At 31.3% G+C, this 16,715-nt stretch overlaps 1 protein-coding gene across 10 annotated transcripts in view; it reads right to left on the reverse strand.

Moving 5' to 3' along the window:
- Dhc64C (dynein heavy chain, cytoplasmic) overlaps positions 1-16,448 on the reverse strand; it is a 47,110-nt gene extending 30,662 nt beyond the window's left edge. For 4 of the 10 annotated variants that reach the window (XM_074126091.1, XM_074126093.1, XM_074126090.1 and 1 more), the window contains exons 1-23: positions 16,129-16,448; positions 15,835-15,934; positions 13,855-14,028; positions 13,514-13,769; positions 13,247-13,433; positions 12,416-12,636; positions 12,198-12,319; positions 11,394-11,634; positions 9,203-9,387; positions 8,984-9,107; positions 8,126-8,261; positions 7,839-8,038; positions 7,038-7,211; positions 4,060-4,131; positions 3,422-3,685; positions 2,996-3,292; positions 2,806-2,919; positions 2,611-2,732; positions 1,923-2,106; positions 1,718-1,831; positions 1,364-1,510; positions 528-750; positions 113-369 (exon numbers count right to left, since the gene is read on the reverse strand). In XM_074126091.1, the coding sequence (XP_073982192.1) occupies positions 113-369; positions 528-750; positions 1,364-1,510; positions 1,718-1,831; positions 1,923-2,106; positions 2,611-2,732; positions 2,806-2,919; positions 2,996-3,292; positions 3,422-3,685; positions 4,060-4,131; positions 7,038-7,211; positions 7,839-8,038; positions 8,126-8,261; positions 8,984-9,107; positions 9,203-9,387; positions 11,394-11,634; positions 12,198-12,319; positions 12,416-12,636; positions 13,247-13,433; positions 13,514-13,769; positions 13,855-14,028; positions 15,835-15,934; positions 16,129-16,369 (4,155 nt within the window). In that variant the 5' untranslated portion in view covers positions 16,370-16,448. Of the gene's footprint in view, positions 1-112; positions 370-527; positions 751-1,363; positions 1,511-1,717; positions 1,832-1,922; positions 2,107-2,610; positions 2,733-2,805; positions 2,920-2,995; positions 3,293-3,421; positions 3,686-4,059; positions 4,132-6,383; positions 6,426-7,037; positions 7,212-7,838; positions 8,039-8,125; positions 8,262-8,983; positions 9,108-9,202; positions 9,388-11,097; positions 11,140-11,393; positions 11,635-12,197; positions 12,320-12,415; positions 12,637-13,246; positions 13,434-13,513; positions 13,770-13,854; positions 14,029-15,834; positions 15,935-16,128 lie in introns of all 10 variants that reach the window. The other 6 variants (XM_074126086.1, XM_074126084.1, XM_074126085.1 and 3 more) reach the window with 3 other exon arrangements.
- Positions 16,449-16,715: the final 267 nt, after the last annotated feature.

The raw sequence follows: 16,715 nt of genomic DNA on the forward strand, positions 1-16,715 counted from the left end.
TTCGAAGCCTATATAGTATCATTCTGTTTAAAGATTTTTAGAAAGTGGTCTAGGAGTTAATCAATAATATACAAAACTAAAAATCAGATTATTAGTGCTCGAAGGAACTAACCTTCGTATAACCCTGCAACAATTTCTTTACATATTCATAGCTAGAATACTGTCGAACTCTAGCAGGTAATTCTTTCAACTGTTGTGACATAACATCTAATTGTTGTCTCAATTTACGTGGTTGCACAGACAGCCATGGTTTTTCTCGTGTTTCATCAATCTGCTTCCAGATACGCGAAAGCTCTGACCAAACTTCACGTAAATCTTGCATTTCTTCAAACATTACCATTACTCTTTCTTCACTGCCTGAACTAGCTCCTATAAAAATAAACAAAATAATTATACCAGCGTGACTAGATTTTCTCTCCTTAGGTTTCTCAAAAGGTAATTGTCACGAAATAAAACAATATAATAAATATAAATAAATAAATAAATCATGTTACAGCAATTAAGGAGACGTTGTAAGAATATTTTACCAGTATATTGAAGTTCAAGAGCTTCTTTTGCTTTGGCTACATTATCTCTTTCTTCTTTCAATCGAGAAAATTTAACCTCAAATTCTGTAAGTTGTTGTAAGGCTTCATCAGGTCTTAGTCGACCTTCTATTGGTTTAGAATGTTCCCAATCAACAAGTAGATCATTAGTTCTTGCTTCGACAGCACGATCTTCCGCAACCATCTTCTGTTGCAAACTCAATACCTACATTGGAATGTGTATTATTTAAAAAGACTGTTTAAAGAAAAGTTCATAAATTTCAAAATTTTGCACAAATAATGAGTTATTTTTCAAATTTATGAAAAAAACAAATCGGTTGTGAAATACTAACCCAAACGATTTTACCTTATCTTAATTTTCGGAGTTGTAATTTACACTATTTTTTTTTTAACTATAAATTTCTTAAAACACATTTAATTTTTCTGAGTTACAGTTACACAGTTTTTAAACCTGCAGATTACACTGACATCTTAAAGAGCATTCACTTTTCCTTCCTAAAACTAATTTTTAATTTGTAACGGAGGTTCAGACAAAATAGTCAAAGGAACCATTTCGACAAAATCTCAAGCAAATGGAAAGTCTGTTCTGAATTCATCGAATTCTGTAAGGAATTCTGACCATAAGCTGGTCAAATAAAGTTGAAGCTTATAGCGATTTTTAGTTTTCGACTTAATTAACACAATCACACAAGATTATTTTTAAATATCTCTTTTACGGAACCAGGTAACCTCAAACCATACATCGAGAATTCCACACGTCCGTAGGTGCAATACTTAATTTGCACAGTTGTAAAGAAAGTTGAATGAAAGAAACTAACTTGAGCCTGTATTGAAAGATCCTTCCTCTTTATAATTTCATTAAAAGCACTCCATTCTCCTTCCACATTGTCAACATGAAGCCAAGTATTAGGAAATTGAAATCTTTGTCTTTCCAGAATTCTCTGACCATCTCGATAAACTTCAACCTAAAAGAAATCGAATGAATAATTTACTATTAGAAATTATTTTACAAACAAAACGTACATTTTAACAAATAACTGCTAGTTTCCAATTAATCACGAAAACCAAATCTTAAACATAAAGTAAATACGCCTTATCTAGTTAATGTAATTAAAATTGTTGCAATAAAAATAATTTTTTTACTAGCTGTAAGCCTTTTTTCAAAAACATACCTGCTTTTGCCACGCTTTCATATTTCGTTTGAGAGACTGAACGTACGTAATAAAACATACGGCATCCGAGGTGCTGGCAGCTTCTATGGTTTGTTTTTCTAATTCTCCTCTTGACTGTAAAAAATAAAAATAAATTAGTGATTATTTAAACTGGTGGAAAAGAAATAGCAAATATTTGTTTCATTATACATATCGCCTTGTCTACCTTAGATATGTGTCCGTGGAAAGTTTGCATCTCGATTCCAAGCAGGCCACCAAATTTTGCTAAAATTTCTTTTTCAAGAGAATCATATTTTAAAGCAACTTTACTTTGAACTTTTGCGTAGTCTATTACTATTGGACCAAACTGCCTCCTTGTTTCTGAAGTATCGAATGTTGTCCTGGACTTTCTGAAATGTTTTTTATAATTTTTATTTAGAGTCATAATCTTAGTAAATAAAATTATAATATAATGACGTCTACAATTCTGTAATATCTGGATTTGAGAATAAATGCTCATGGATTAACGAAGGCAGAAGATCGATCATTGGGAACCTAAATTTATGTCTTTGGGTGAGGATAAGAGGATGTATCTCTGCGGAATTAAAAAAAGTTGTCACTATTCTCAATAAAATCAGCATGCAAAATTTAGGAATCCAGGACACCCTAAGGCTGGAAACATAGTGGAGCGGCGGGCAAAGCGGCGATGATAGCGAAGAGCAAAGCGGCAAAAACAAAAACTAGAAATAGATAGAGTTGCTCTATCTTCGCTTTGCTCGCCACTATGCGCGGTCCCATATGTTAACTTCTGTTTGATTTCGCCGCTTCGCTCTTCGCTATCATCGCCGCTTTGCTCGCCGCTCCACTATGTTTCCAGCCTAACGCTGTCAGGCAGACACTTTACTAATACATACTTGACATCGCTAAGACATCTCATCCAAGTGGTAATATCACTTCCTAGGCGGCTGTAGAGAGTATCAGACTGAAGATCCCACAGAGATTGATAACGCAGCCATTCATCAACATACGTAACAACCTGCAGAAATAAAGCTAATTTTAGTAAGATACCTGAAATAAATACGTATAAATACAAGACAATTAAAACTTACATCTTTAATTTTTTTATCAATACACTCGTATGCCTGATGTAGCGATTGTGAACCATTAGGTAGCTTTGTAAGCAAATCTCTATAGTTTTGATAAGATATCCTATCCAAACCAACCTAAAAGTACAATTTTGATCAATACAAGATTTTCACTCTTGAAAAAAAAAATAGACAAAATTATATGGTTACTAACCTGATACCTGGAAGATTGTAACCTAATTTGTCTAGTGACTACAGCTTGCCAACTAAACAACTGCTGCATAATAAGGAATCTTGCTTCTTCAACGCTAGGATACAAGTACATGATTTGATTTGTAATTCGCACTTCATGAGTTAAACCACCTACGGTTGGATCACCGCCAGGAGCATGGGTAGGTTTGGCTGGAGCATCTGTATCCATAGAATGATCTATTGGACTAGATTTTCCTTCTAAAGCATCCGTCCATGCTTCAATACCCGCTTGTAAACGACTTCCAAGATTTTTTTCTACCTATTAATTTAATTAATAAGAATTTTGTTTTAAATTAATAAGAAAAGAAAAACAAAAATTGAAAGATCTTCCAAATTTCAATAATGACAGGAAATTAAATAATAATTCCATCAAAGAAAATTTACTTACGGCTTGATCTAACCTCGTGACCCAAACATGTAGATTACTATACTGTTTTAGTGATAAATCATCTACAGCGTTCTGAATTTTTGATAATATATCTGCAAATGTTTGCGCCGAATATGGACAAGTTTCTAACGATCTCACATCTACATCTAATTGTTCTTCAACTACTAATAAGTCTTCCACTTTTTCTTGGAATGTGCACACTTGTTCAGCAAATTTATGCACATACTGCTCTAGTTTATAGCTTTCCCAGACTAACGGAATACCCTAAAAATTAATAAATAGGCATTAACAGCAGTAATCTAGCAAAAAAGTCTTAAGCAATCTTATGGCTCTTGGATTGGTGGGCAGCTGTATGTTCTGCTCAAATTAGAGAGCGTTTTGATGACCACTGTTGGTGAGCAGTTAACCCAGAAGATAATTTGTTCATCTTCTCGGCAAAATAAATTAGATAATAATCTGAAAGTAATTATAATAAAAGCGTTTTCTCAGCAAACATCAAGCTTGTGAAGAATTTTTTCGCAATGCATGTTGCCTTGACATTTGACATTGGAAAATGCCAGTCAATTAAGAAAGTAAGAGAAATATAGACAATTAATAACCAAAAATATTAATCACTTATTAATGAAAAATAAACTTACTTCAGAAACTAAAAGCTGCATCTCTTTTCTGAGTCCGGCGACCAAAGGTAATATACTGGCTTTATCTTCCAGCTGAAGCAGAAATAATAAGTTTAAATATCACTAACTTAGATAAATTGTATATAAATGTCATTTACAGATATTGTGGAAAGTAATATGAACTGTAACAATTTACTGAAATACTATTTCCAATCATTTTCGATTTAAACTTGGAGGAAACAAGATTTTCAGTGTAGCTTAGGAAACATGAAATTCATTATATATTCTATTTTTTTTTTCTTTCTTACTTCTAAATAAATTAATTTTGTTTTATTTACAATCAACATGCTTCATGGAATTCCGAAATAGCTTTGGAATCATTTACCACCATGCATTAGGAACTGTATACATATTATGACTATGTGAAATCCAAAAAGGGAAGTTTTGTTTTGTTTTATCTATCTATATAATAATTATAAAGAATTTCACTTTTTTAGACGTTCGCATGCACTACAACATCGACTCAAGGATAAATGTTAACAAATACCTAATAACAATGCAAGCTGTATATGATGATCTCACGTTATATTTACAATTTTGGAACAAAATTTTCGAAGATCGAATTAAAAACAATATAATAATAAAAGAAACTACCTGAAACTGATAATAATTATAGAAATATTGATTTATTTTTATTTCTAACAACTTATTTTTTCATATAAAATTTGTAAAAAAAAAGAAAATAGTAAACATAAAATAAGTCTTCAGCAGTCTGAAATATAGAATAAAAACTGAAACACAGAACCCATGCGACACCTATACAAAAAATTAAAAGCTTTTTCCACATAATACCTCAATTAAATTGCAACATTTATTTATTTTTCGCATGACAATTTTGTTGAAAAAGCAAAATGAGCAACATAATAGCAACACTTATTATATGTATTGATAATAAATGATCAGGGAGGGAGTAAACAAAAGCTCGTTGTAAAAAGCAACATTTTTGCAAGATTCAATCTTAAGTTCACTTAAGTTACACGCTAAGCAAACTTTTTAATATGCTGTTGAACAAAAACCATTGCACCATTTTGTTTTATTTTTTTGGTTTCATTTTTAACTGTTAAGTTTAACTCTGATTGTTACGATTCAAATATAATTCTTCACACTACAGTGTGCCTAACCGCTGAAACTTTGCAAGAATTGGTTATCCCTACAAACTAATCAGTCTGGTGAAGAGATGCTTGGAAAACTCGTCTGGAAAATTGAAAGTTCAACGTGGCTGCTCAAAAAAGTTTTACATCAACATAGATCTTAGACAAGTTGATGTTCTGTCAACCATATTGTTTTTTTCTTAAGTTAGAGAAGAAAGCAATTAGTAAATCCTAATGGTACAATCTTCAATCAATCCATCCAGTATTTGTCTATGCAGATGACGTTATTCTAGTTGCAGGGTGTTTTAGAGCGTAGAAAGATTGCTAGGAGAAACTAGAAAAAGAAGCAAAGTCCGTGGATTTACGAGTAAATTACACTAAAACTAAGTATATGCTAACTTCAATGTTTGACAACACAGTATGTCGTTTAAGTTACGATATGTTAAAATTAATGGAAACAGATTAGAAAACGTGATATTTTTTTTAATTAATTACAAAGCAGCGAGAGTCTAAAAGCGAAATCCTAGACACTAGCTACTTTTTTTCTGAGCTGAGCTGGGTTATGAAATCCAAACGTAACCAAACGTAAACTCCGTATTTAAAAAACTATTATCGTCCGGTAATAATGTATGGAGGATCTGAGACATGGTTAGTGAACTGGAAAGATAGTAATTCGTAGAGTTTACGAGGCAAAACTTTTGAAAAAAATGAAGAAACTTTGAGATCAGAGAGCTACATGCATCGCCATAGTAGCAGAAATTAAAGAAAAAGACTTTACTGGCGAGGACATGTACAGCGCTTACTTCTAATTACTCGACATCTAAACAGATATTTCTTTTGAAAACGCAAAACAGTAAATCTACATGATTATATATACTTTTTTTAAATAAGGGATTAAAGAAAATAAACAATACGATAAATTTGTTCAACAGTTTTGTTTTATGTTTGCTATAAGTTTTCCTCTAAACTGTTTAATTATAATTGATATTTTTGTTTATGAAAAACTTGAGATTGATACTTGCAATCTGCGACAATAGTATCAAGATAGAGAGCGCAATTCTGGTGGTAGGGCTATAAATAAAAGAGGAAAGTGTGATACAACACATATATGTATAATATATATATAGCAGGATAGATTGAGGGCGATAGTTTTATTTCGTTCATTAAGTCATTTCAGTTTTAATGATTTACTACCTTCTGATGTGTACTAGGCACTGCTGATGTCCTGTTCATTAGCTGTGATCACACACACAACGTTTTTAAATTATTTTTATTTGCAAAATCTCTCTCTCGTTTACATAGAAAAACACATTAAACAACACAAAAAGAAAAACAAAACAAAATATAAGAAGAGAGTTTTTTTGTGTCCACACAAAATTATGAAGAAGACAAATTAAGATTATTGGCATAGTTGTGAAGTTTTCTTCCCCATTATCCATTTTTTGTTCGGTCATGGTATGCAATAAAAAAAGTCTTAAAATAATGAAATGTGAATTCAATGATAAAAAGCGCTACACTAAATTAAAGAAGAAAATATATAAAAAAATGTATAATGAAAAAAGAGACTAAACACTTTTGCAAAGATTTGCGAAAGTAAAGAACAATACATGTTTCTGAAGAATTTTTTTTTTCCAGGATAAAATAGTTTCAAAATTTTATCCTTAAAAAGAGGAGAATAATCATCTTTATAATCTCAAAATATTTGTTGATATTAATGAAAAAGCACTCTGTAACAGCTGTTCTTTTACCCACTGAGCTTTATAAATAGTCATATTAAAGGCAGAATATCTCTGCTGCTTAAATACTATGTCAAATAAAGCAATAATTAATAACATGATTTCTGTTTACCTTTTCAAGTGTCCTTTCGTACGTTCTGACACTCTCAATAAGAGAAACAGCAAAAGGATAGAGTTGATTGGCTTGATGTGCCTTATTTACAATAGCTAAAGGTACTCTGAATCCTAGGCCTTTTAAATTACGCACTTCCTTGTAAAGGGTGATGATTTCAGGAAGAAAATTTACCTAAAAATTAATTAACATTTTTAAATAAAATACATACATTAAATACTTGCTTAAGAAAAATTAAAAAAAAAAAAAGAACTAGTATTGACTACTAAAGAAAATGGTTTCAAACATGTAATTTTAAATAATGCATTTGTCTATCTTTAACATTAATCCAGATGATAGAACCATAATAATATCTATAAAATACTTGAAATGTGAATTCAATGATAAAAAGCGCTACACTAAATTGAAGTAGAAAATACATAAAAAAATTTAACATTCAAAGAATCTCAAAAATGAGCTTTATAATTCGTTAATGCCCCCAAAGTTTTAGGACAGAGAATCTTCAATGGCCATCTCTTTAATTAACAAATTAGTACCGAAAAATTTCTTTCAACATTCAAGAATTTTAAACGCTTACTTATATTCATGTATATAAAAAATGTGTATATATGTTAAATCTATATAAAGCAAAAAGGAATTTTATTTTAAATTTGAAACTCGAGATAAAAAATAAAAATTATAAAGTAAACGAGAGCAATTTGCACTATAAAGGTATATCGATAATCCGAGTAATAATTTTAACTAGTTTTTATATTTTCGAATATTTATTATATACCTCTGGCCCAACGCAGTACATCATACCTTCAATTTTAGAATATTTCCTCTACCAGACCTAGATCTTGTACTTTCAATAGCAAATATTCGACCAGAAACACTCAAATTTCTTTGCTGGACATTTCGAGCCCAATCATCAAATATTTCTTGAGTATTTAATTTAAGTCTAAAACTGTCACCATCAGCTTTTAGTGCTTGTCCTTCGATGTGATTCTCCCAACCTTTCCCTAAAATATTTCGAAAATAAATATAACTAAAATTTATAACAAGAAAAACAAACGAAAAAATTACTATAGAAAATTATTGGTACAAACCTAGCACATCTTCGACTCGCCTTAAATACGTGGTAAGCTGTCTATCAATTTGTTTCACCCAGATGATTGAGCCAGATACTGGCGCCAGATCTCTTATGGAACTAATTTTACAAGCATTGCTTTGGGTATATTGCACCTAAAGATAAGAAAAATATTAAAATACTGAGATTGAATCTAAAATATAAAAACCTTACGCCAGTTCTATGAATATACTGATCTGAATTTCTAATTTAAGGGGCTAGTCAGTTCTGACTTTGCAAAACGTTGGATTAAGCCTTTTACCATGGACCGACCTCTAGAATAGATTTCCAAAATTTGTCTTGCTCTCTCCAAAGCTACTGATTATGCGAGTCGTTAGCATGGAGTCCCTGGTTATTTCTAGCATAGAATACGGAATAATGAATTTAAATGAAAAATTTGACGGTATTTTAGTACAACGTGGGAGTGATTCCAAGATATCTTTTAATCACAGCTATGGATTTGCCTCGCGAATTCCTACTCCTATGCTATGATTATTTAAGAACTATCTGTAAACCATACAATTCCTTTTGGGCTGCAGATTTGGGCTCCACTTTGGTCCACTCAATCTTTGTTCTTAAGGCACATGAAATGGGTGATTATACTTAGGATAGGATAGTCTACTATCACGCTGATAAAGTATCCATCGAATTATCCTTTGTCAAGCGCAGCAACTTATAGTTACAATCAGTAATAATTGCTCGTAGTTCTTCCCTAGATATTTTTAATGAGGCTTTTAGGGTGCTTCTAAGACTTGCAATAAGATGCTTTTAATAACACTGAAGTGACGTCTAATGGTGAATGAAAGGAAAGAGGCTAAAGTAAATTAACAATACTTACTTTAAATTTTTCATGTAATGATTCAATATCGTCTTTAACTCTTTGAATAAGCTGTGTCTGATATTCTCTAATGGCACCTCGTATATGTTGCCGCACAAATAATGCATTAAATCGAGAAAATATCCTGTAATAAAGATTTGCAATATTTTTACAGATAAAAAAATATATATCAACCAGAAAACAAAAATTTATAAAATTCTTCATTCATAGCAAACAAACCTGAACATTTCGTTGGCATTTTTAGCTTGCCCAAGCTGATCCCTAAGATGAGCAGTAATTCTCGTCTCTACTTTATCAATTTTCTCTTCATACCTAGCGACGGCCGCTTCCCAAGCTTCTCCGCCTTCACGGCTCATGTCTAGGCAGTCCACTTCTTTTACATTCTCGTAAGCCAGATTTACTTCCTGCAAAAAAAAAAAAACAAGTATTAAAGATAAAATAAAAAAAAAAGAAAAGTTTTTTATACCAAATAAAACAGCAAGTTCATTCAGTTAGTCAAACTGCTTGAAAAATATGGAAAACAAATGGCAAATGAAGTTGTCATAGTGTTGTGCACTTTCATTCAATAATTTTAGTATATGAAGATTATTAACAAACAATACATGAAGTATATAAAGCTAGCAACTGTAATGTTGATATTGCCCGTTAATTGGACAGGTTCTTTTTTTTAAGTAATCACAAAATTCTCTCTAAACGCCAAATGCAATTTCATCAATGTGCTCCGATTAAAAGCATAAAATTTATAATTTGGAAGCCCTAAGTTTACACTTTCGTACTTCTTTTTCTTTTTTTTTGTCCGAGCATTCAAAACTCTTGAAGCAAGCGCTATCCAGCAATAATCCCTCTTAGAGTTATTTTTATCTAATTAAATTTATAGCAGCATTGAAGGAATAGGAATGCATGGAATACTTCTAGCTTAAAAGAGAGCCTGAAAAAAATGAAAGAGGGATATTTGAGAATCATAAATTTTATTATAGTATTTCTTACAAGAACGTTCAGATTTACACGATTTAGAAAAAATAAAACATCAGGATTTGTCCATAAAAGTCTTCAGTCATATTCCTGCCATCAACCTGTTCCTACCAAACCTTGATGATCTGAACCTAACTCCTCACGTCTCGAACCATCTATTTATGAGATGGAAAGAGTATTTCCCCCTCTACCTTACACACTCGACAAAATGAATCTGGTATAAGTACCACTACATAAAGATGTCCCCTCAAACCAAAGTGTTAGTGAGTGATGCAAACAAAGAGTCTGAAAGTTAACCATGTAAAACAGAATCATCTATCTCTTTTCAGACCTCATAAGAGTTTTAAAGTGGCAACTACCCCTCTCCAAGTTCATCCTGAATAAAGATGAATGCTATGAAGCTAGATAGTCATGTATCCAAAGACATGCCAAAGGCAGGAACAGAACCCTTGAATGAAAGATTTAAAGAGTTAAGTCTTTAGAATTTCATAAACACTAGAACCATATCGATTAAAGCGCTTAGTATCTAGCTAGTGAACAATACTACTAGTTCAAATTGTAATCTGACTTGGATCATGCCAACCATTAATCAAGATGTTTCTGGTACAAACAGTGGCATAGTTTCACAATTTAGAAGTCTGGTCCTACTCAAAGCTAGAACAGTGTTCTAAATCGTTTCATGAAGATAAATCGGACATTATAGACAAATCAGGGCGTATTAATAAAAACTATACATATATCTATTATTTTTATGAAGGTCCCTAACGGTGAATTAAAAAAGCATACACATCATGCAGCTTTTAAAATGTATTATATTTTTTATCGCATCCGAATTTCTCAGTTTCAAATGGCCTTACATAAATTAAAAAAAAAAAAAAAAAAAAAAACCCGGTTAAGTTAATTAGAAAATGTTAAATCTGTTTTTTTTTTAAAAAAAACCTTGATCTTATACTTTTTATTTTTAATAAAACACTTTTATAAAAATGAATATCTCTTTTTGTTCAAATCCAGATAACAAAACTGTTAAACACAAGAGCGAAAATTGGAAAAATCCAAATTGTAGGCAAAGAAAAAACCATGCACAATTTCTTCTCTTTTTTTTTGGCATCATTCAGCCAATTTAAATTTTGCAAAACGCTTACCACAAGAAGATTGTAATCTGAACCTGGTCTGAAGGGCACATTCTAAAGAATAATTACAAAATATAAATTAAAATTACGAGAACAAAGAACTTAGAATCACTTTCTGAATTTAAAAACAAAAATGCCTATCTTCTATTATATTTTAAACTTAAAAATATAAATTATTTTTATAAAAATAACCTTTTATTTTTAAAAAATATTTTTTATTTACTAATAAAAAATACAGATTTTTTAGTAAAAGCAATGCTTCTGGAAATATTATACCCAGTTTCCAAAAAGTTCAATTATAAATTTACCTCAATAGCACTAATATTGGCAGCTTCTAAAGCCAGACTAGAAGGTGGTGGTTTTGTGCCATCTTGAAGTTCTTGTGCTAACAATGCTGGCCTTAATACTCGTACTATGACTGTTCGTAATTGTTCATGTTGATGCCTAAATTTTCTCATATGTTCCATCCTGGTTTGTAGTTTTTTATGTGCCGGGGTTACACGCCAAACCATTTTCAGTTGTTCCTCTCTCTTTTTCTTGACAATATCCCTATGAAATAATTAGCAACTCATATTACCCTTTGGGTAGCCATAGCGTTAGCTGATTTAATATTTAAATGTATTGTTTAAAATATTGAATAAATGGCTTTCATTTCATTTCATCACTATGAAAAAACACTATCTTTTTAATTTGTTTTAAGAGATATCGCTCAAGTGTAATTGTTTAAACGAAGTAGTTTCAAAAACAAATACATCTGGAGTGAACACTGCACGACTTAGGGAGTAATATTTTCTTAAACTTAGAATTAATTGATTACTTAAATATTTTACATGTTCACTGTAATAAAATTATTCTGTTTACAGAGTATTTCTTAAGATTGACAAACTATGTGTACAGAATGCAATCGGTTCGGGGTGTACAGGAGTTGCCTGATGGTACACTAAACCCAAATATAAAAGTACTTGTCCATAATCACCTCCGCGAGCTTTTTGGATTTTTTTTTTATGTCAAAATGTTTCATCTTGCAAAAAATAGGTTGTTGGAAACACATTATAAGTTATTACAAACAGAATTACATTTACTTATAGTAAAAAAGGTGTATAGAGTTATACCTGAGTAATCCCTGCAATTTATCATATTCATCATCCCAAGTAGTAAAAACATGGCTACATTGCTGCATAACTTTTTCAAATTCATCAAATGGAATATGCATCAATCTTCTAGTTCCTAGCACCTGTCAAACATTTTTTTTGGTTAAAATAAAAACTAAAGTATTCCCAAGATTGATTGTTTGCTTTATTTTTAAAGTAAAGACAAGAATAAAACCCACTTTCAGCAATTGGGTTGTTAAATCTCTTGAAATTGCTTCAACCAGTCTTAGACCTCGTGTCATTGGATATTTTGTGTTTCTTATTTTCCGAAGATGCGTAAAAATTTGTTGAACTGCATGTCTTATCCTATCTAATTCCGTAGCGGATAGTAAATCATTTATTGGAAAGTCTTTCATCAATGGATTGTAATCGTTAACTGTAGCCAATGCTTGTTTCAAACCTAAGGACAAAAAGTAAACTAATAAATAAATACATAAAGAAAGGAAAACTTTTAAAGTACGCAGGGCAAAAATAGTTAACAGAAAGGTCAAGTCTGAAAGGCTGGCTCTGCGAGAATACATAAATTAATGGCCTAACTTGAAGCTCGTTAGAACGACTCAACTTTTCCATAGGGGACAAACGATTTTTAACTAGAACCTTAATTAACATGGATTTTAAAAATGCTGCTAAGATCATCAATAAGTCAAGAAAAAAACACTTTTCTTGATGACAACAACGATCAAATAATCAACAATCTGCAGGTTATTCTGCAAACAATAAGAACGGAGCTATTCAGAAAGAAAAGTTACAATGTTTAGGAACTGCAAGCAACAGTAGATGGCTTAGATATTTATAAATTAATATATGTATAAGTTGATAGGATTCCATATTAAAAAAAAGAGCATAAATAAATTGTGAAGCAGAAACACAGCTCTCAATGCTATCGGCAACATGTCAACGGATATCATGGAATCGAGAGTATTACCTTTTACTCCTTACATGTCATTATTCACCCATTTAAGGTTATTAGGTTAGAAAAAATATAATCAAAACTTCAGAATTAATAATACCTGTATCAGTATCGAAACTAACAGTGGCATGAAACCTTTTCCCATGTTTCAGAATCTCTAAAGTTAATGCAACATCAACGCTTTCCCTCTTTTCTTGAATTCGATGTAATGCCCTTTCTAAATTCAACCAAAATGAAATTTCTTGCAAAGAGGTTCCAGAAGATGGATCACGATCTAGTTTCGTTACCTGTAAAAAAAATAAAAAAAAATAAATTAACAATTACAGAAAACAAAAATTTACAACTCATTGTTTCATTATTCACTTACCTTTTGAATTTCTTTGATCCAACGGTTTACACCATTCTGCAATTGGTTAAGAAATGTAGAATCATCCACTCTATCACCGAAATCAGCAACTTTGGGTTTTCTACCCTCTTCTAGGCACTTTTTGATTACAGCTGCAACTACTGGATGTACAACTAATGAAATTTCTGGGATATCAATGTTTTGTTGCAAATGTAATAATCCCATTTCTAATTCATCAATCTTCTTTTCAACAGAGGGAACCATCTTATCACCATCCCTATATCAACCATTTTTTAATTGTCTCTAAATTACCATATCTATAAGCATAAGTACTCTACTTAGAAATCAATGTAACAATATACCTGTCAGCTCTTCCAGATTCTTTGACATAACTTTTAAAATAAGGTGACATTCCTTTGCTAATTATGTTGTGCAAACTTTCATAGGCAGAACCTTCGGAGAATTCTATCATATTTAATTGAGAGTTTATGGATTTATCTGCTTCTAATACTAGTCCACATTTTATGAACAGTAAACTGCAAATTACGTCACCATTACAAAATGGAACTAAAAATAATCACTTTAAGAATTTCATTCTACACTAAATTAATAACTTCGCTGCCTAAATAAATCTTTGAAGATACGGTATGTGTGGCAATGAGTCAATGGAAAACCAATCCTCGTTAAAGATCTTTAGACGACATGTATTTCACAATGAATGTTTCTTTTAGACCAAGTAGCAGAAATTACAGAAAGACGGAATAAGCTGTTTCTAATCCGATTTTTATAACCCATTTTCGCCAGAAAAGATATCAACACCTTACTCAAGATCAAGGGAAGATTGAACATAAATTTTACATGAGTGTGATTTTCGAAAGGTTTCAGATAAAATCTTAATGCACTGTTTGAATTAGCTAGGCAACAAAGTACAGGAGACTACTAGTCAGTGATATCTTCAATAGACTGCAAGCAATGTCAAATGCAGCCAAAAAATTAATTGAATTATACATGTAAGAAAACTTTTTGCTCATCAACTAGGTGGAAATATTATTGCCAATCAATTTTATATAAAGAAAGAAGGTTTTAGTAGATGCATTCTGTTCACAGGACACGCACGTATGCTCTCCCTTTGTTAAATCATGACGCATCTGCCCACCTTTGTTTCTCCCACACTAATCCAAGTTTATTAACTTCAAATTTATTAAATTTCTTCTCAGATTAGAATCTACAGTGCTAGAGCGCACAAATCTGCACTTTCTCTCCAGTAGAAAGTTAAAGTGCTTGCATCTCATATGTTCCTGCCCGAAGCACTCTGCTTTCCTGGACGTCGCTATAAATTCTCAATAACTCGGAACCCTCAAAGTAAGAAAAAGTATTATTTTCATATCACGAAAACGCACCGCAAAAGGTCAGTTTCTTATAAATTATATGCGAGCTCTTGAAAAAAGAAATTGAGACAGAATTAAATATTTCAATTACTTGCCTCTAAATTTGCATTAATAAATAGAATGATTAGCCATTCAGTAAATGAATCAGTCAGGGGAAGGAAGGAATACCTTGAATAGGTTTAGAGCTATAAAAGTTATGTAAGCATGAATTGATTATTCTTCAATTTTTCAACGTCAGTAAATAAAATATATCGAATCAATTTTAATTTTTCTTTACACTTTTTTCCCCAGCCGAACTTAACATCATTAAGGCAATAATTAATTCCAACTAAGAAGAAAGCCAGAAAAAGACAAACTCAACGTCTGTTTAATAATTTCTATTAACAAAAAAAAAAGTAATTTTATCTTTTAAGAGTTCTGAAGTTTGGAAATATTATGATCTAGTTGTTTAATTTAAAATTGGGCAATAAAAACTTTTTGCGTTAAAAAATCAACCAATTTTTTTTTTTTAAACCTCGAACAAAATTGTTTGGAAATATTTCACAATAAGTAAAAATATGCTGAGAATAACTTGCGTATCTAAAACAATTTTTTTTCGGTTTAAGTCAACATCAAGAGGAAAGTGAAACGCTACATGTACCAGTAAATAAAATTAACGTTTTAATTAATTCATTAAAATACTTAACAGGATATTTTCAAGTTTATAGGGCAACATTATAAATTATTAATTCAATAATGAATACAAGAAAATAATAAACTGCTTCAACTGCAAAACAAGTCAATTACTCAATTTTCGTTCCAGAAAAAACAATTAATAATGAGGAATTCACGTGTGAAACTATTTAACTTTCATAAAATTCCATTATAACGGATAACTATCGACCTTACTGCTAACTGCTGCCAAGTTCCCATAATTGCTGTTAGTCAGAAAAAAAAGGATCTAAATGAACAAACCTGGTTGTCTTGGTACCATTAAACTGAACAGAATTGGATATATAAAATATTGTTTGATCTTTTTCATCATCCACATCTCCGCCCTGATCTGGATCATCATCTTGAAATAAAACATGAGAAAAAATATATCACTGAAATTTTCGCTTTACCACTTAAATGTTTATCAAGATCTATGTTTAAATTAAGATTATTATAATGAACTTTTGAAAACACTGATAATTATCAACGAAGAACTCGCAAGGAGCTAACGGCGGTGACCGCCGAATTTCTACCTAATTTTAATTAAACACTCACCTTTTGCCGATGTTCGTTGGACTAATAAGGTAGGTATCTGAGAATCTGCTGCAAATTTCTTTATACACTCTATATTGTTATTTTCTTCAAAAGCTACATTTAAAGCAGGTGGTGCAACTTTAGTCCCAAGTAAGTTTAATTTAACATTTTCTTTTAAATAATTTACTATTTCAGAAATGTCCACAATTGACACCGGTTGTTCCTCCGGAGGAGGATCACTAGGATCCAAGGAATCACCCATTATTAAAAGTGTAACATTGAAAAAGTATGTAGCGACCTTTCCGAAGAAAACCTCACTTATGGAATGGCCGACAATTATGGCCGATGTGACTCATTCCACTATTGCCAACGACACTCAAATAAAAAAAAAAAAATGCTATTAAGTTTTGAATGTATTCTTCATTTTAGGAAGTAAATAATAATTAAAAATCGTTTGCAATTATTAATTACAAGACTTCTATTACATTGATGTATTTCTTATAATAGAGATAATATAGGTATCTTCGGTGTCGGCTAGTCAAGACAAACTATACTCTATTTCATTAAAAGTACTAATACAATTACCAACTCTTGATTGATTAGCATAA

This window comes from Rhodnius prolixus, unplaced genomic scaffold (genome assembly GCF_049639745.1).
Source record: "Rhodnius prolixus isolate KJV_2025 unplaced genomic scaffold, Rpr scaffold_3, whole genome shotgun sequence".
Taxonomy (NCBI): Eukaryota; Metazoa; Arthropoda; class Insecta; order Hemiptera; family Reduviidae; genus Rhodnius; species Rhodnius prolixus.